General features: G+C 47.0%; 1 protein-coding gene across 7 annotated transcripts in view; it reads left to right on the top strand.

Moving 5' to 3' along the window:
- Positions 1-20,714, top strand: part of MSI2 (musashi RNA binding protein 2) — a 392,076-nt gene that overhangs the window by 233,768 nt on the left and 137,594 nt on the right. For all 7 annotated transcript variants that reach the window (XM_037810398.1, XM_037810396.1, XM_037810395.1 and 4 more), the window contains exon 7: positions 18,550-18,598. In XM_037810398.1, the coding sequence (XP_037666326.1) occupies positions 18,550-18,598 (49 nt within the window). The remainder of the gene's footprint in view (positions 1-18,549; positions 18,599-20,714) is intronic.

Genomic DNA, 20,714 nt, shown 5'->3' with positions numbered 1-20,714 from the left:
CTCACGATAAACAGTGTGAGGCAGAGTGTCGTAAGGACTCGGGGAAAACCTGAGGGGTTGTTATGGCTCATTTGGTAGATGAGAGGAATCTGTAATTTTCCGTTGTGTATTTGTATGCACCGAGATGTGATAAAGATGGCTTGTGGCCTCTTTCATTTTCCAGATGTCTCACAAGTGGATAAACATCGTTTCTTTCTTTGGCTGCGGGTACTCGCTCTGGTTTTCTCACACCGCCGCATTCCCCGGGAGTGTTAGCCACGGTCATTTCACCATCTCCAGGAAGCAGCCATTTTACCTGAAGAGGTCTTCCCCGGCCTTTGGAGGAGCGAGGGGATGACTGCCTGCTGGAGAAGGCTTGTTTCTAGGGCTATTTGAACACCTGGATGTGTTTAGCCTGTTTGATTAGAGTTAAGCAAAACCGGAGCTTATTTTTCACCCCTGTTGAGGGGAAAAAGAAAACCTTCCTGTGTTCTCCTCCATGTACAGGTTATTAGGACAGCAGATCTCATGAAATCTCATGAAAGCAGAAGTCTGACAGCCGAGAAGAGCATGGAAGGGGTGTGTGTGTTGGAGCAAGGGGGGATGTGTAGGGTGCTTGGTAAACACATCTTGAGCATGCTAATGGTGTTGTACACTAAGAGAATGAAAGTTTTCTTACAGTTAGATCTATAATTTATTTGGTATTAGGTTGTGGAAGATCCTTCCTGATTTCTCTTCCCTTTTTTTCACCTCCAAGATTTTTCTATGATGAGTCAGTCTTTCTCAGTCTCTCTCTGTTGGCCTCTGTCTCCGTCTGTCTGTCTGTGTTTGTGTGTGTGACTCTCTCTCTCTCTTTCTCTCTCTCTCTGTCCTCGCCCCTACAATGACTAGAAGCATTAAGACCAGGGCTTTTTCATACCAATGCAATGTCTTCTTCAAAGTGGGAGCCGGGCTGCTTATTCCAAAGATATCGTCTTTGCTCTGAAGATTTTCAAAGCTTTCACTGTGGACTCATATTCAGACTCTGTGGCATTTTCTTCTGAATATCCTCAGTGGTGATAAATCTTTGGCCTTTGAAAGTGGATGTGATTCTTGGAAACTATCACCAGCCTTAGCTCCAAATGACTTGGGGCCAAGATTGATGATGCTGTTTTTGGACCAAAATTGCAGTAGGACTATAAAATAATAAGACTGGTTGTCTTGATGAGTTGGAAACTGATTAGAAAGAAATTCCCCAAGAGGACCTCACAAAAAATATTCCCAAGACTTAGTGGAATAAAGAGAGCAGGGTCTTCCCCCGCGACTATTTGGAAGTATCCCATCCTGGTGTGCTGGTTTATCAAGCAAAAAGCTGAGGTTCTCTTTTATTTCATCCTTGCCGACATCAGACCAAATCAGCTGGCGGAAAGAAAAGGGCCAGGGTTGTTTGTGAATTAGTGAAGATCTAGCGTGGGGGGCATCGGCCACAGAAATTATCCTTTTGGAACACCTGCTTCAGGCTGGCGATGGCTGTATTGGGGGGCACCAAGGGCAAGGATGGTGGGAAAGCACCCTGGGTGCACATCACCGATTCCCTCCACTATGGGCCGTTATTGGCTGGCAGGCAGGTGGGTGGAGCGGGCTGTACCACACTGCCCCTTCATCTGCTGCCCCCACCCCACACTAACTCCCCAGATGCCCGGCCCCACAGTGCACCGAATTTGAGGGATCTGCACTGACAGTCCTTTTCTTCCTCACCAACCAATTTGCTATGTGAATGGACTATTAAAGCGAAGACTAAAACGTCAGGAACCTTAACTTTCACTTTAAAGTCAGGGGTGCACAATCCATTTGGGGGTTAAAGTTTGGGGCCCTCAGTAGAGCCTAAAAGGTTGGATGCTGTCTAGAGAAGTCCAGAAATGCTTCCTTTAGGAAGAGAAGAAAAGCCACAACACAGGCCATGTCTCTTCTTAAGATCTCCTCAGGAGCCTGGATTTTGTCCCTGAAAGTGATGTTTTAGTTCTAAATGGTTCCAGTCCTGTGGGATTGATGTGATACAGTAAACCTTTCCCCACCCAAGCTCCCGGCATAGGCTGATGAGCCTGGACCAGGGCACCTGAGCTGATGTTCACACCTGGCCAGCCAAGGTGTGAGGGCGTGGTGTTTTCTGTGGTCTTGCAGACTCAGCAGTGGTCTGAGGCCCCCGGGCTGTCCCCCAGCCCCATTAGAACAGAGCCAGCTCTAGGTGCAGCACAGGCTTCACTGGAAGGTGGTTCCTGTGGCCGGGGGAGAGGTGCAGCAGAATCTGATTCTAGGGAAAGCCCTGCCTGTCTTCCATCCTGAGACATGGGGTAACTGCTGCATTGCGAGGGTGCTGAGAACTAACGAGCTGACATTTGAAAACTGCTCGGGAGATGAATTGGAAGTGCTAAGCATTACTATTTCATGTGGAAGTCTGAAAATAACCTCGCTGAAGCGTCCTGATACATAACTAAATCATGCTAGCGAAGAGGAAATTTCAGCCGTCTAAAGAGTGTTTTACTTAAATATTTTCCTCTGAAGCGGAAAGGAGGAGTGAAGGGAGAGAGATCTGTGGGAACTGTCACCCGCCTACATTATCCAGCCCATAGAGGAAAGAATCTTGAGCTTGGGAAGCCTTGCTGCTTTCTTTTGCTCCTTCTTTAACTTCAGACTCAAGGCATTTCCAACCAGATTAAATCCACTAACATGAATTCAATCAGCCCCACCCGTGAACGGCTTCCCAAGGTCCCTCTGTTTTCCAAGTTTCCTGTCCTTCAAGGCCTGGCTTCATTCCATCTTCTCCTGAGAAACCATGCTGAATACATTTAGCCAAATAGTGATTTCTTCATTCTTTTTCTTCCAGCATCTCATTTTGCCATGATCACCGTTTCTGTCCTTTGGATTTAAATGTCTGCTTCAGCTTGCCCTCTTCGAATGGTCCGTGGTTGTCTGTGGGGCAGAGGTGGTCCACTTGTGACATGGACTGAGCCTGGCATGTGTTTGTTGACTGTCAGTTCATTCTTAAATTGGGCTGTTTGTCTTGCCACCACTCCGTCCCATGCTTTTCCGTCTTTTCCCTCCTTGGTCTCAATCCCATTGGACTCACCGCCTGTTGGGTGGTTGGGTTCTCCACAGCCTCATGGCCCAAGAAGGTGAGGCTGGAAGGTTGAGAATGGGGGCCCCATCCCTGAACATCCCTACCACTTCTTCCTACCCTGGTATTTTATAGCAAAATGCGAATAGCATTCGGTTTCACCAGTGTGAGGTCATAAATATAATGCTGAGCTCCTGCGTCCAATTCTTGATTATAAAAGCCTTGCAAGTTCTGAAAGCTGCTAGCACCGGCCAGGGCAGGCATGTGCATCCAGAAATGCCTATAAAAACTAGGCTTATGGCACATTCTGTGTTTCTTTGGCTTTAGCCCTCAGCACATAAACTGGGATTAGGAGCAGGCAGTTTAAATCCCCCAGGGTCAGTCAGCTCTCCTCCTGCTTCCAGCCTCTCTGCATCTTGCTCTTGCAGAGGCAGGGTGGCCATGGCAGCCATCAAACTGATGCTTTTGTCCCTGGAATTCCATTTTTCTTCAGTGACCAGAAATTCTGGGGTATTGATCAGCCTTGGCACTTTGGAGGATCACCATGTCCAGGCAGAGATGGAGCCGTGGTGCTTTCTCATCAGTTCTTGGGCCAGCACCAGAAGGGGATCAGCCAGCATGGCACTCAGGAAAAACCCCAAGGGTGGAGAAGGCTTGGGCCTTACCTCAGAGGGCTTACAGTCCAGCAGGAACACACCCTGGACACGTGGACATAATGATCCTGAAACTGGAGCAAGGAGGGCAAGTTAACTCAAAGTGAGAAGCAAATATAATAAAAGGTAGAGAAGTAATTCACCCACTCACATACGGAGTAGGCACCCCCTCACATACACGTATCTAGAGACAGGGGAAGGGCTCATTCCACTGAATAGTTCTCTCTCATTCCTGCCTGCCTTGAGGTGTGGGCTGTATGATTTGGGGGCGCCTCAGCATTCCAGGCCATGGGTGGGAGTCTCAGCAGCTCAGGATGACTGTCATTTACTGGTGATGGCTGCTCCTTGAGTCTTGTCTTGCCTTGTTCTCTTGCTCACACCGGTGCTGTTTCCCAGGGTTGAGGCAGTCTCCTAGCCCAGCTTTGCCTCTGACCAGCCACGTGATATGGAGGGCAGGGGATGCTGCCCCCGGACCCTCGGCCTCCACAGCCCTGGGGGATCTCCTCCCAGTGTGTTCGGAGAGGTTGCCTTCAGCAGAGACCTAGTACATGGGTGTCTCTGACTTCATTCTGTGCCCCTCTAGTCTGCCCTTCCCTTTTGAGGAGACAGGACAGAGGCCCAGCCGCCCCATGGCTCACATGGGCCAGGCCGTCCTGATGCCAACCTGGCCTGCAGCTCATTTCCCTGCACTGCTCCTTGGCTCTCATACCACCCCAGTTGTGCAGGTCTCCCGTCTGCTCCCCCAGCTCCAGGCCCACGGCGCCCTTTTGCCTGCAGTTCCCTTCCACCGGGTCCAGGAGGAACTCACCCTCCCCCAGCACAGTGTGTCATTTTTACGATGAGTTTTCAGAGCACCTGCATGCACTAATGAATGATTAGACAGGCTCTTATGGAATGCTTCTGTGGACCCTGAGGCCCGCTACACAACCCTTAGGGCACTCGTCACATATGGCACAGTGATTCTCTCTCTCCCCCAAGACCTCGAGAGCAGAAGTCACATCTTCCTCATTTTTCCATATTTGTGCCTAAGATGGTAGACATTCAGTAAGTATGTGTTGGTTAATTGATTTTTTTAAAATGAATGAATTAATTGTAAAGGTAGCAGCACTGCCTCTGACAAACTTGTCTTTTTTTAAGCTAGGGGATACCCATTTGCTGGATGAAAGGAACTCATTCGGTCTAGTTGTTAGGGCAGTAAATGGAAGATTAGGCTTCTGAAGCACTTGACCTTCCTCCTTAGCAACTCACTGAGGCCAATCAAAATGGATCACAGCTGTTTGTGTGCCAGGATGTCACAGTGCTCATGATAGCATTATGAGGTAGCTACCAACCTGGAGGTGAGTTACTGAGGCCCAGAAAGGTCCAGTAACCTGCCCAAGGTCACATGGCTAGTGAGTGGTGGAGCCAGGATCTGAGCTCAGGGAGTCTGGTTCCAGAGCTTCTGGCCTTTTCCACTCCTCGGTACTCCGTGGATGTGTCACTGGCAGAAGAACTATAATGCCCTATACATACTGGAATCCAAGAGTGTCCACAAGCAGTCGGAGTTCTGTGAAACACATTCTGCAGGTCCAGCATCACATTTGCCTCTTGATTCCAGCTCTGTGATGGGGGCTCCCCCTTCAGTGTCCTGGCTCCCAGGAGCCTGGTTCTGGGGGTCTCACAGCCTCTTGCCACCGACTCCTTGTGGTTCACCTAAGATGGCCAAGGGCAGTTTCCCCAGTGCCACACGGCAACCTCAGGTCCTCTGGGACATTTTGGCCCTAGAAGTTCCTGTGTATCTCAGAAAATCCCCGGCCCTGGAGCTAAAGAGGGAAACATTACAGATCTCAGCAGTTGAGGAGCAATTTAATTTAAAACAAAAAAAAATGTAAATGAACTTGCCCAAAGTCTTCACGAGGCATCATCATTGGTAGAGGAGAACCACGAGAGGAAGAGATTAAGGCTTCCTTTTATTTATTTTTAAGTTCAGTGGTAATCAAACTCTCGGTGTCGGTGGGGAAGGATTTTTCACACAGCCTGGCCCGTGGCATGCATTTGTCTTTGTTAATTTAAATGGGAAAGGGTAGTAAATCTACTGGAACATGCTGCTGGCTCCCGTGCTATTTCACAGGGGTATTTAAAGTAACAGCACCTGACAGTTTACCAGCAGCTAAGAGGTTTTTCTGCTTCAGGAAGCAAAATATTGTATGAGTTATGCATATGTATAAATGATTTGGAGAATTGGGGTGCAGCACATCGTACGGTTTTCAGCAGAGACCTAAAGACTTCATCAAGTCATAAAGTTAGCAAGTGGAGGGAAGGCAGGAGTGGGCCGGTGGGTACAACACGGGTGGGCTTTGTGGCATGGCGTCCTTGTTTAATTTCCTTTTTCCCTGGTCCCAATTTGCATTGCCAAAATATGTTAGATGCAGTGCATTATTTCATTTGCCTGCTTTGTAATTCCTCTTTACTGCAAACGGATGAAAAACATGGCACTAAAACAAATTGACAGCTCCTGAAATGAGAAAGATCTTTATCCTTCAGAGTGTTGATGTAGAAATAAATGAAAGAGAAACATGCTTGTTGGGTCTTGAAGCAGCTTAGATTGGTACTTTTTTTTTTTTTAAGGGTAGATGAGGCATTTTCCCTCTCCCTTCTGTTTTCCCTTTTAGGGAGGTATGTGGTTGGGGATGAAGTTGGAGCACTGGTTTTTCTGTTAATACTTACTTGCAAAGATCTGAGTCATGATTTGATCATAAGGAGCAGGCCAGAAGGTTCCATCCTAGGGGTTGACAGGAAGAACGCTGGGCCCCAAACTGGCTTCCTTACTTCAGAAAGTCTGTCGGGCATCGCAGTTATCCCAACTACAGCATCAGGCTTGCTTGGACAGAGTATCTCAATTCACGGGCTCTCCCCAAAGCCCCAAATGGCAATTTTGACAAGTATCGATAATGCACGTCCACACCTCAAAAGTATTAGTACATTTGGTATATGAAATATTTTCAAAAAATAGAAGATCTGTGTTTCAAAAATTAATGAAGGGGAGTTTGATGGCTTAAAAAAATTGGAGACTGTTGGATTTGTGGCTCTTTTTTATATGAATTTGTTTTCTTTGTCCTACAAAATCTTTCTGAAACTCAATCAGCAAGCACTTACTGAGCACTTTTTTTGCTATTAACCTAGTAGGTTCTGTAGATGTGCAGAGCTGTATCTGATATTTCCTGAGGACCAGGAAGAGGAACAGATGAGGTAGTGGGGCTGCCAGCTGGATATTTACATGACAACATAGTATTCCCAAGTAGTATATGCCAGTGGCCAATACGAGGTACAGGTAAGGAGTATATCTTTCTACTATCGGTGTATCTTACTTAGGCCCACTTCATCCAAATCAAGAGGGCATAAGTAGGATTTTTTATTATAAATTTTAATTTTTAAAGTTTAGGATTCACAAGAAATTGCAAAAATCGTACAACGTGTTCCCACATACCTGGTATCCACCTTTACACAAGAATAATATCTTATAGAACCATAGTACATTGTTAATACCAAGAAAATGATGTGCTAGGCGTGTATGTGTGTATTTGTGTGTATGTGTATGTGGGCAGTTCTTTGAAATGTTCTCGTGTAAATTTGAGTGACCGTCACCATAACCAAGATACAGAACTTCCTATCACCACCAGAAAGTCCCTCCCCTCCACTCCCTTCTCCAACCCTAACCCCTTGCCACCCCTAATCTGTTCTCCATCACTGTAATTTTGTCATTTTGAGAGTGTTTTAGAAATGGAACCATACTGTATGTACTTTGAGATGGACTTTTCCCATTCAGCATAATTCCCTTACGCTCCATCAAAGTTTTGTATCAGTAGTTCATTTCTTTTTACTAGGGGTTGTATTCCATTGTAGGTATATCCCACAGTTTGAACATCTGCTTCCCTTGTGTCTTTAAAATATAGTTTATTAATATACAGCTCATAACACAGGACATAAAGCAAGGTACACTTATTGGTAAAACCGCACTCATCCAGACTGATTTCATTAAATTAGAATTTGTGATAACCAAAGGAGGACAAAAATCTGTTGTTGCATTATCCAGTCCTTGCTAACGGGCATTTGTGGGGCATCTGGCATGCCAGGGGCTGGGGTATGTGCAGTTATCAGCCCGCTGGAGGTTAGCGTGATCTGTTACCACAGTCCAAGTGCTTTCCTGTACATGAGGTCAGTACTTGCTGCTTCTCAAGGCAAGGGTGAAGGTTAAGAGGTGCCATCACCTACTTTTATAGAAAGGAAACCAGAAGAGAGCCTTTTCCAAGATCGCACGAGGCTGGGATTTGAACTTGAACCTGGGACTTGTGATACCACACCAGGCTCTTTCCATTAAGCCTTTGTCTATAGCCAGTGAATCCCTCAGCCACTTTGCTCCTTTGGAAAATGAATGGGTTGGGCTCATCTTTTAGGTCTTTTCCAGCTCAAAAGATTTTATGATCTTTGCTAAACAAGAAGCAGCTTCTCCAAGTGCCTGAGTCCTTCAGCCTGTTGCCACACGTGAACTTTTTTCTCAGCAGCATTTTATCCATTCTTTGAAGATGCTTTGGGAATTTTAAAAGTAACAAAGTAAAATTCCTTTTAAAAATAGTCGGCAAGTCAGATCTTCCTTCATTTTGCTGATTTTTGACAAGGTCTTTAGGTCAGAGCTGGAACTGAGCAACCCATGGAGGGCTCTGTCCCAGGGCTCCTGGGGGTGGCTTTTGGAATATGACTTTGGGACTTCTAGTAATGCCCTTGAAGCCCCACTAAGAAGCTTTGGGACGGGGGATTCATGGGGCCCTGACTCAGGTGCCTGGCTTCTCCTGTGAGGTCAGGGGAAGCTGCTGTTTTCGGGCATCTCAGTGCTCCTGCTGCTGAATTTAGGCCTGAGCAGCTCCGCCGAGGGCTGGGGCAGACAAGCTCTGAGTCTTTGAAGCTCCAGAAGGGGAGCAGGGATTCCTGCACTGGGTGGGAAATGGAGAGGCGGCCTCTGGGTCACTTCTAGCTCCCGAGTCTGATTATGAGATGAACAGAGCTTCCTCTCTCCTCCAGTTACTGAAATTCACCCGAAGCCTCCTCTGAGTTTGTTGGAATCACAGGCTGGAGCCTGCAAAGAGCGGGTAGAGGGAGAAGGGCCTGGGGCTCAGGAGGCCTGCAGGGACAGTCCCTGTGACCTTTGGCATGTCACCTCATCCTTCCTCAGCGACAGATGGGGCTGTGGAATCTGACAGTCCGGTGTCCACCTCTGGTTGCAGAGAGGGGGATTATTTTCTCAGGGGATACTGGGGAGTCTTGGAGGCATCATGGCATGGGGATGTCAGAAAGCCCAAGGGCCATTCTAAACCAAATTATTGTCATCTGTGCTCTGCAAAAACCTCTCTGTGTTGGGCAGACAGTTGGTCCTTAACAATATTGGCTTAATAAATCAATGTGTCACTTTGGCCAAACTCCTTGCCACCCCTTCTCCATCCTTATCAAGATCTGTTAAAGAGGGTTTCTGAAAGCCTGTCCCAGAGGGTCATAGAATGCCCTCAGAAATTCTGTACCCCCAGGCCCTGACCTTCCCGTGGTGCAGACAAGCTCTCCAGCCCACCACCATCAAGCTATGCTGTTTCTGCTCATGATTTTCCAGGCAGAAAGAAGCTGCAAATGGCCCAAGGGACTGACATCGGAATTGAAGCTTAGACTTTCCATGCTCACAAAACTCCTTTCTCCCCTCTCCCAGCCCCGAGCTTGTGGTTGCAGCTACGTTTGTCACAGTCCGAGATTGCATTGGCCACAGGAGATGTGGATGATTTTTCCATTTGGTCCTGATGTTTATTTCATGCCCATCAATATCAGCCCATATTAGGACAGATGAGGTGGTTATTTACAGGCTGTGCATTTTCACACTTAGTAGTTATAAACCCTTCCCCCTGTTCAGTCAGAGTCGTGGAGATCTATTTTGGCAATTAGCAGTTTAGTATTTGTTTAATGGGAATGCAAGAGAGTGTTACGGCACATCAGTGCTCCACTAATGATTTGCCTGTCTCCTCTGGAGCGGGCAGGTTTGGGCCTTTTTCGCGGTGGGAGAGGGTGGTGAGCATTAGGCAGCTTGCCTGCTGCTCCCCCCCCCTCCCCGGAGCACGCCTGCCTGCATGCGCGCACACACAACCAGCACTATGAACGGACTGTAGATTTCCAGAGCACAGCAGCCGCCACTTGAAGGAGCCTTGCATGCAAGGCCCGTTAGGCCAGATGCCATTTCCGTGTGACAGCTGTCAAGCCTGCCGGAACCAACTGCTTCTCCTCCAGCAGCTCGTACCCGGCCTCTCTCCATGCCCTTCTCCCACCACCTCCCTTCCCTCACCTCCTAGGCCCCTGGCTGGCTCAGATCTCCCCAGAGGGAGCCCCTGCCCCACACTCCAGGGCCAAAGAGGTGCAGGGGCCCGGTGAGCCCCACCCCAAGCATAGCTTGCACAGGCAGTCTCTCACTCCCTCCCCCGGTTGAGGGGCAGGTAGTATCTCCTGGGACTGCTCCCCCAGGGACATGCTGGTTCCCTTAGGTCTGTGTTGTCAGTTGCTTGAAGTGACCCCTTTGCAGTGGGAAGAGGCACAGCATGGGGTGTGGCTCCTGGCTTTACTGTGTGCAGTGGGTGTGTGTCCGTGTGTGCATGCACATGGAGACGGCTCGGCGAGGGAGCTGCCAGGAGTGGGGCGTGAATCACGCCAGCGTCTCTCATGGTGAGCGTATTCCGTGTGCCGGGCACCCGCTCACCACCACCCAAGCCTTTTAACCTCTCTAGAAGGCAGTGCATTCTTAGCACGCTCAGGGCACGGCCGTGCTGGTGGGGGCCTCTGCCAGCCTGCTCCGTGACCATAGACCAGCCCCGTGAACACCAGGCGTCCAGAGCCACCCGTCTAAAAGCAAGGGTCTCAAATCGTTCTCCCCTCTTCTGAGCCTGTCAGAGCAATACAGTCCATGTCCTTGGCTACCTAATCACCTCTCTTAACTCTGGTTCGGGTTTAAGGCACCTTTTTCAATTCATTTGGCAGACAGTGGCATGCTGCCAAACCCTAGGGATTCAAAAGTAAAATAGAACGCAATTAAGGGAGACCAGTAGAAAGACTAGGACACATCTGGTTCTGTTTTTATTATTGTGGTAACATATGTCTAACACACAGGTTCCCATTTTAACTATTTTTTCAGTGTATAATTCCATGGTATTAATTATATTCACAGTGTTGTGCTACCGTCACCACCATTCATTACCAAAACTTTTTCATCTCCATTCGCCCCTCTCCCCGACCCCTGGTAACCTCTAATCTACTTTCTTTCTCTATGAATTTGCTTATTCTAGATATTTCATGTAAGTGGAATCAATACAATATTGGTCCTTTAGTGTCTAGCTTATTTCACTCAACATAATGATTTCAAGGTTCGTCCACGTTGCAGGGTATGTCAGAACGTCATTCCTTTTTATGGCTGAAAAATACTCCATTCTGTGTTTGTTCCACATTTTGTTTGCCCATTCATCTGTTGATAGACACTTGGGTCGTTTCTACCTTTTGGCTATTGTGAATAGAGCTGCTATGAACATTTGTGTATGAGCTTTTGTTTGAATTGAGGTTTTCATTTCTTTTGTATATATACCTAGAAGTAGGATTTCCAGGTCCTATGGTAATTCTGTGTTTAACTTTTTGAAGAACTACCAGACTTTTCTCCAGGGGCCGCACCAGTTTACATTTCCCATCCACATTATGTAAGGGTTTCAGTTTCTCCATGAATCTTGGTCAACACTTGCTATTCTCTGTTTTTTTAAAGTAACAGGCATCCTAGTGGGCATGAGTGGTATCTCACTGTGGTTTTGATTTGCGTTTCCCTGAAGACTAATGATGTTGAGCATCTTTTTTTGTGCTTGTTTAGCCATTTGTATATCTTCTTTGGAGAAATGTCTATTCAGGTCCCTCGCCCATTTTTAAATTGGGTTGTTTTGTCTTTTGTTGTTGAGCTGTACGAGTTCTTTATATACTCTGGTTATTAAACCTTTATCAATATATGATTTGCAACTGTTTTCTCCCATTGTGTCAGTTATCTTTTCACTTTCTTGATAATGTCCTTTGATTCACAAAAGTTTTAATTTTGATGACGTCCAGAGACACATCTAGTTTTAAATCCTGGTCCCATCATTTACTACATGTGTGACCCTAGGCAAGTCAGTTGATCTCAAAGAGCCACAGTTTTCACAATTTTCACATCTATAAAATGGGTATGATGATATCTCCATCATAGCTATTGTGATAAACAAATGAGCTTTGCAGCCTGTTCGCCTCCAGTATACGGTAGCTGTTACAACGGTTATTATTTGGGAGGATAGACATTTTGTCACGTAAAGTCTGATGTTTTCTTACGGACTCAGAATCTGTGCAGGAAGCTTGCTTGCCTTCAGAAAGGGAATGAAAAGAACCTGGTACTAGGATCCTGGGCCTACCAGCTCTGCGATCATCAGTGGGGAAACTGAGGCCCAGTTCTCTCCTTCCCTATGTCATGGGGTTATTGTGAAGGTCAAAGCAGTAATAATGCATGTGAAAATATTGGTGGTGAGAGGAGGGCAGTGGCGTAATCAGGTTTTCTTAAGGTCCCATCCATGAAGAATATCCTGTGTTCAGTTTTTTGTGGTTCTGAGCTACTTCCAGGACAGCACGTTGTCCCTCTGGTGCTAAAACAAACACAACAGTTGAGAGAGCCCCGAGAAAGCAGCAGGCAGCAGGGAGCTTGCTGAGGACCTCCGTCGGGGATAAGCCTCCACCCACACACACTCGGTGATTAAGGCTCAAATCAGATATATTTAGCCATTTAAAACAGGTTCTCAGCCTTGGCTGCACCTTGGAATCACTTGGGGGGCTTTAAAAAAAATTTCTATGCTGGACTCCTACCTCCTGGGATGCTGATTTAATAGGTCTGGGGTGTGGCCTCAGCATCACGGATTTTATAAGCTCTTCAGGTGATTCTGGTGAGCAGCCAACATTAAAAACCACTGATCTAGATTTTAGCAGGAACTAATGGGATTTTCCATCTGCTTCCTTTTCTCCTCCCTTCTTCCACATGGGCGATGATTAAAGGTAGACTCACCCCATGTTTTGCAAGGCCGGAGCATGCTGAAAAGGCCTGTTTAATAAACTAGACTCCATTGCTGAGCTTTATGGCAGGAGTAGATTTTGGTTCTGTTCAGGCTGGCAATGGGAGGAGCTGCAAGCTGCGCCTTCTGGGGTTCTGCAGTAACCCTGGTAGGGGAGCCCTTCTCTCCACACCTCTTTCCTGGGCACCATGTCCTGCGTGTCTCCACTCTGGTGCCTTTAGCACCTCTGATTTACAGAGCGTAACAAGGCCTGTTGAACCTCACACACTGTAGTATCCTGGTATTGCATCCGAGGGTGTTTATTTAAACTAACACTTCAAGCATTTGTGTGGGAGCAGGAAGAGAAATCCAAATCCATTTGTTCTGGGGGAGTTTGAAGAGCTAGGTTTCTTTCTTTCCCTTCCCACCCGCCCTGTGTTTGACCAGAAAACGTAAGGATCATTTGATGTGCCATTTCCTGCTTTGCTCTTGATATGCATGGTGTGTGGGTGGGTGTGTTTGTTTCCTGAGAGGAATAGGAAATTTCTTAGAGCCTGTGTTGGCTGCAGCAAAGCTCTGGAACATCTTCACAGAGCGGAGAGTTTGCAGAGGACCAACAGCGAACTCAATGCTCCCAGATGTTGTCCCAGCAGCCCCTGCATTCGGTTTTCACATTCTAGGCAGACAGTTGTTTAAAATGGATCTCAGGTGGCATCTCACAGAGTTTTCTCCCTTTACAAATGAGAAACTAAGGGCAGAGAAGGAAGGAGACGTGTCTCCAGTGAGAGCCTAAAGTCTGGCAGGGGTGGGATTGGAACCTGTATCCTCCCTGGGCTTTGTGCCTTGAGTCTGCCATGCTTAGCTGTCTCCCAGCACCTGCTGAGTTATTACCAGGAGCTCTTCTCCCTTTTGCTGTCTCCTGGGAACAATTTTTCTGTGTCTCCAAGTCAGTCTGGCCTCACTCACCTTCTGTCTACTTGTAGAGCCAAAACCACAAGCCCACAGGCAGCGAGGCTGTGGTCTGGGGGCATGCTCTGGAGCCACGCCTCTGGCCAGCCAACTGACCAGCAGAACTTTTGACCTCTCTTTGTAAGAGTGACTATACGTTGTGACCTCAGAGCTTTCCTATTCAGCTAGCACATGACTTGTGCTGGCTAGACTCTCACCTGTGGATACAGTCAACACCATCTGGCTACTTCTGAAATCACCAGCAAGAACGTCTAGCTCACAATAAATCTTTTGACTCATTATAAAGAGGGTTTGCTCGCTCATTAAATGAATTAGGATTAGAGAGGCATCACCCACTGACTTGAGTGCTCATTATTGCTGATTTTCATGGTCCTCATCTAGTGAGGAACATGCTGCCAGTTTCTCTTGGCACTTCTAGGATCTCCGTCTCCAACCTGGCTGCTGGGATGGGATTTAGAAGAGGTACCTCCGTATCCTAATACCTGTGCTCGTTTGGATTATGGAACCTGGTAGTTAATAGTTTAATACTTGGCCCCCATTCAGCACTTTCCTTGCTTCTCCCCACCCCCCCTTTCTTGCCTCTGTTCACTGTCTAATTGAGAAAGTCGGTGTGTCCTTTAATGGATTATGGGCTTTCTTTTTTTTTTTTTTGAGAATGGAGACTAGTATGTCCCAGTTACTTTTTACCAAAGAAAGCTGTGTAACAAACAAGCACAGTGCCTATTTATTTCATGTGTCTGGAGTCCACCAGGAATGGTTCTGCTCTTTCTGGGTTCACGCACATGTTTTGGGATTGGTGAGCTATTGTCTGATCCAGACTGGCCTCAGCTGGGGCGACCAGGGGCGCTGGCCAGCTCCATGGGGCTCTCATCCTCCAGCAGACTGGCCTGGGCACGTCCTTCTTGTGATGGCAGAGGTTCAGGAGGGAACAAGCAGAAAACATGCAGACCCTCTTAGGCCAGACACAAAACAGACAAGCCATTCTCTCCACCTCCTTTTATTGATCACAGAAAGTCAAATCTGGAATCAAAATGTGGGGAAATACCCTCTATATCTTTGGAGAGAGGAACTGCAAAATTACAGAGTAAAGGGTATGAGGCCATTAATGCAATGCTTACCATGGACCAAAATAATTTGCCTCTTATTTGTTCTTAAGCTGATACTTTGCAAATAGTGAGTGCCTAATAAATGTATGTTGACTGAAAGTCAGTAAATTATCACTAGCTAGATATTTCTAATCAAGATTAGGTTGGCTTCATGATGGAGACATTCAGTGGAGTTTATCTGTTAGAATAAAATTCTAGACTCTGAACTTCTCAGTATTGCAGCAAGGGTAGTTTGCTTGCCACTAAGAAATCCCCTTTTTGTCATCATTTTTAGGCTGTTAGAATGTAAATATCTGAGAGAAGGGGGGACCAGAAGGGGGAGAACGTGGTAATGGAGCAGTTACCCCTCGAAGAGAAAATTTGTCCCTGGGATTGAGAGCTGAGTGTCTGTGAAAGAGGCAGAAGCAGCCTCTGTCCAGTGTCTTTACCCTTGCTTGGCTGCTACTCCTCATCCCTTAGAGTAGTGCATGGAAAGTGGGGCCCAGGGCCAGCAGCTGCCTCAGCATCACCTGGGAGCTGGCTGGAAATGCAAATGCTGCTGAGTCAGACGCTCTGGTGGTGGGGCTCAGGCGGTCCTTGATTCAGCAAGCCCCCCAGGTGACGCTGAAGAGGATGACAGTTTGAGAAGCCCTGCCCCCACCCCAGTGGACCGCAGCCACTGACTGTCAGATGTGGGGTGTGCCTGGCACCCAGCTCCGAGGACACTGCAGACTCTCAGCCTTGCAATAGTCCGAAACACATGCTCAGGACTTTTCTAGGGTCAGGGTCAGAGACTCAGGCACCCCCAGCCGTCTCCCCTAAAAGTCACTTTACCCTGCTTTTTCCTTCACAAAGAAACATCACTGTTGATGCTGGGCTGCATTTTAAACTTGCATCAAGTTCTTATAAGGCAGATTTCAAGGTTGGCATAATCTCTTCCAAAAACAGACTGAGCGTGCATAGAGCACGGACAAAGAATGCTGAGGTCCAGATACCTCCTCTTCTTCTCTTTCTTGGGAACCCCCCACCAGGTACAAAGCCATCCATAAGATAGGTTGAGGGTATTATAAACACAAACTGAATACTGGTCTAATCAGGAGGTTGAGGCTGGTATCCCTTTAGGCTGCATTTAACTAGAGTTAATAGTGTTTCCTACCTGAGGTCAGAGAAATTCCTGTTATCGGCTTGCCTAACCTTTGGTGGGTTCTAGCACCCTGAATGAGGCCTGAGTCTGGGTTTTGTGTGTGAGAGAGTTGGTTAGCTAGCAAGTTAGCTAGTTGGCTCTCTCCGGGGCTGAGTGGCAGATACCTCCCCTGCGCCCCTCGCGTCCCCGTGCCGAAGCTCACACAAGTCTCTTCTGTTTGATTCACACAGAACCGTGAGAAACAGTCCCGTATGTGAGGCCGCGTTTTTCATTCTATTCAGCCTTTGTATATTCAAATTCTTCCAGTTTCAGCTCTTGCTGTTCTGCCAGATTTCCATCGCATTGATGGCTTCTCTGAATTAATAAGTTTTGCAATCGCTGAAACCCCTGCCACCAGCACAGGGACTTATCCATATTGATTTTTTTTCTTTCGCTTTTCTCTCTAGCCACTTCTTAGATGTTTTATTTTGTAAAGTGTTAATAGAAATTTTTTTTTGCCCTGACACTTTATCTGTTCAGGAGGTCTTTGCGAGTCCCATTGTACAACTGGGCTATAGTGGAAAGAGTTCTATTCTTTACGACAATGGTTGCCCTAAAAAGCATATACACATCCCCATCCCCCATTCACCAGGGTGGGGTGGATGTTGAAAGGCAGGGTTAGAAAACGTTCAAACGCAGGAAGGAAAAGAAGGAGCCAATTACGTACTGCTGAACGAGTTTCTTTGAAAAATATCTTTTAAAAAAATTCAAAATATTTATTTCCTAAGGGGATCTGAGTTTCAGAACCAAAACATGGCCAACACAGAAGGGAGGCTGTTTTCCTTACTGTTAGGCATTTTCAGTTCAAAATAAGGACTTGGCAAACATCTTAGAAAATATGGAGATGGTTGTGAAACAGATGTCACGTTTACCTGCAGATCCCCAGCAGGCCTTGCCCCCTACCCGCCTGCACCCCAGGCATTCAAATTCCTCTCGGATCCCAGGGTCTGAGTCTGAGACGCCATCTGCTCAAGTGTGACTCCTTTGTGTACAAACAAACCAGCTGATCTTCTGGTGGTTTTGTCTTGTTTGGTGCGTGGGCAGCAGGATGGCTGTGGTGTGTGTGGTCTTGGGAGGGGCCTGGTGAAGGGATCCATGTTCAAATCGTCTCCAAACTAGCACCCCCGACCTCTGTGATCCTGGTGCCCAGGAGAGAGAGGGCAGCTAGCTCTCTGCTGCAGGAGTGGGCTCCAGACAAGACCATTTTCCTCCCAGCCACTGACTTCAGAAATGGGGACCAGAAAGGGAAGGCCCCAGGAGCCTGTTGTTCAATCTCAGTTGCTTAGCAACAAAAGGGGGCCCTGACTCCAGAAGGGATTTATAAGCCAGGCCAGTCCCTTCGAGGTTTGTATCTGACTTGCCTACCCCTCTCTTCTGTTCTTACCTCAGCTGCTCTCTCCCCACTATTATATTTGATAGCACCTGGAAAAATAGATCTGAGTTGTCTGGAGGCACCTTTTAAAACCTAGTTTGAATGTCTCTCCCAGTTTCCTCTTCCCCTGGGCTGTGGTCTGGTGGGAGTGAGGAATGAACGGCTCTTGACTCCTTTTCTGTGCCGGCTTAGCTGAGCTCGGATGAGTGGTGCCCGGTCCTTCCCGAATACACACACACACACACTCGAATGCACCAGCACATGCTAGCAGTTTTGTCCACCACAGCCACATGGGTTGGGTTTACATGTTTATGGCCAACCTTGAGCACAAAATGAAGGAAGAGACCAGGAGTGCTCACCTGGCCAAACCCGGTACTCTCCCCAGGTAAAGTAATGATTGATTAGGACCAGTACCTTCACTATAGATGTGTGTTGTGTGAAATAAGAGGAGTGGAGCCCAAAGCTAAATCTGGCTCACCAAGTGTGAGCTTCTTGAGCTCTGCATGGGAATTAAGTGTGTATCCTGAAATCTTTTTATTTATTGCTGGAAATATCCAAAAGGGTTGCAGGATGTGTGGAGAAGGGATTAGGAAAAGATAGAGGATGCTTTTGGTATTTTCTTCTCTTTGATGTTTTTGATGTTTTTGGAAAGGTCCTAGCACCAAGGTATTAAAATTCCATTGATTATAACTGGAAACAACTTACATCTCCGTCAGAAAGGGAGTAATTAAGTAAGCTGTGGCTTCTGTTTGAAATAGTATGCAGTGGTCAAAGCATTCATGATGCATATATAGTAGTCTGGGAATTGTTTGCAATGTTGAGTGTTGTTGGGGGCTGGGGGGAAGGGGAAAAAATCATATATAATATGGTTTAAACTACATTAACATAGTCACAGATTTTTTGTTAAAAAAAAGACTAAAGGGAAATACATCAGATATTAACTGCACTTGTTCTGAGTGGAAAGACAAGGTTTTTTTTAAATTTCTATATTTTTTGTAATTTCAAATATTCTTGAATAACAGCTGTTGTATAATGGAAAACCACCCAAGCATACACTGTTGCGTGTACTTTGTTAAAATTCCTAAAGCAGACTGTGTTCTGTCTGTTTTGCAGGTGGAGGATGCGATGCTGATGTTTGACAAGACAACCAACAGGCACAGAGGTAAGAACCTGCAAGGAGGCTGCGCCTTCACCCTGTCCTGGCCTGCGTCTCTTCCCTCCCCATCCCACTGACCAAAGATCCAGTGACTACTCCGGGGTCAAGCTGGTAGGGGTGATCACCTGTTGAAGATATTGATGGAGAGCCACAATGGCACAGAGAGTCTAAATCACGGACCATTAAAAAACTCTTTCCTCTTGGCTTGGGAACTCATGTTAAATTATGCAGCCACTCCCAACACACTCATTCAGATACACCTTTCCAATCCCAAATTTCTTAGTCCCTTGCTAACTTCAGCACTAAGTGATCCAAGTCGCAATTATTCATAGCAGTTACTCAGTTGAGTTCCCAATTTGCGTTGAAGGAGGTGGTTTAGAAGCAAACTGTCAATCTAAAGAGGAGAGAGAGAGTGCTCGCGAGAGCGAGCCTTGTGGGTTTGTGGGATGTGTTCAAAGAGTACAGAACTGGAAATGCCCTGTGGCAAATCCCGGATGTTTATGGGGGCATCTGCCCCTGTTTGTATTATCCCCTGTGTCTCTCTTCTCCCATCCATGTTTTAGAAAGTGGGTCTTCTCCTGGGGTCTGTGTAACCCCTGAAATGATAGCCCCCCCCCCAAATTTTAACTATTGCTTGAAACTGAGAAAAATCAGAGGAATCTAGAAAATCTCCCCCAGAGGGAATAGAGTCAAAGCAGGGGATGGCATCACAATCCATTCTCCTGCTCTCCCGAAGTTCCCAGTTTCTGGGGTTCCTGTTAAGAGGATGTTACAGAGCAGAGCTGCCAAAGAGGGCAGCATTCGGGAAATGATGTGGGTGTGCGGGTGCTCTCTGTTCTCGAGGGAGGGGAGCCAGAGAGCAAGCAGTGTTTCCTTGCCACTCGGATTGCATTTAGATGTTTCTTGTGTTACTTACATTCCCGCTGTCACCTGTGATTAGAGGCAGTTACCCAGCGCTGACTGTCTGTCTCTCCTCTTTGGAGAAGGCAAGCTGAGCAAAAAAGAGGAAGGAGTGAGTGGGGATTATTGTTTGTGGGGGTGAAAGAAAGAGGGGGTATCCTCCGGAACATGCCTGGTAATCCGGCTGCTTGTGCTCCATCTCTACTGCATCCTCAAAATGGGAAAATTGAAAATTTGATGGAAAACTGTGATGTCTGGTGGTGTTTAGGATGGTAAGGGGAGAGATGGGGAGGAGGTGGGAGATGAGGAGTGGGGGAAGACAGGAGGGAGAGAAGAGCATATGGCTGTAGTAGAGCAATGAGATTTGTCTGTTGCGTTGTTCTGAGTGGGCACCGAGAGGGGAGGCAGGCGGTGACCACAGTGGACAGTCCTTGATTATCCGTCATCGTCATCTGCATTGCGTCCATCTGGCTTTATGGTTTCGAAGGCACTACTTTCATGTTCGTCATCTAATTTGTTCTTCACTGTGGCCCCAGGAGGGTGGTTATGACTTTGGGAAAGTCACTCAACTTCTTTATGCCTCAGTTTATTCATCTGTAAGATGGAAATAATAATAGTACCTCCCTGTTGGTTTGTTTGGAGGGTGCAGTGTTTTGAAACATCCTAAAGGGTGCCACACATATCATCAACTGTGAAGACATGTTTGCTCTTTTTGTTATTATTATTATCACCACCTCCACTTTGCCGATAGATAACCGAAGCTCAGAAAGGATAACTAACTGATTACTCCCAAGGTCAGAGCAGGGGCTCAATCAAACCCAGGACTGCTGGTTCTAAATCCTGCTCCATTTCTCTTGGCTCCAGGTGGGGTTGGGTTTATTAAGAGCGATTCATCTAATTATTTTCAGGGTAGGCAAGGCCTGTCTGATTGGGAATTTCCTTGGTACAATTCAGAATCCTGGAAAGATTCCCATCAGTCTTTTTGAATATCAGTAAGTGAAAGACATTTTTTGATCTCCTGCTCTGTGTCAGGCTTGTGCCTCCTCATGTAGTATCTCATTTAATCTCACAGCCACACAGGGAAAGAGGTTTGACATTGGAGGAACCTGAGAGGGCCAGGGGCTTGTCCGGGGTCCACAGCTGGTAACCAGTACAGGTGGGGTTCACTCTCAGGACGCTGGTCCAGCACAGTCCCAGGTGATGCCTTAGTAAGAGTTAGCTC

The sequence above is a fragment of the Choloepus didactylus genome, chromosome 18 (assembly GCF_015220235.1).
Source record: "Choloepus didactylus isolate mChoDid1 chromosome 18, mChoDid1.pri, whole genome shotgun sequence".
Classification (NCBI taxonomy): Eukaryota; Metazoa; Chordata; class Mammalia; order Pilosa; family Megalonychidae; genus Choloepus; species Choloepus didactylus.
Note: the sequence above shows the minus strand (reverse complement) of the source record. Positions and strands in the feature narration are given on the sequence as shown.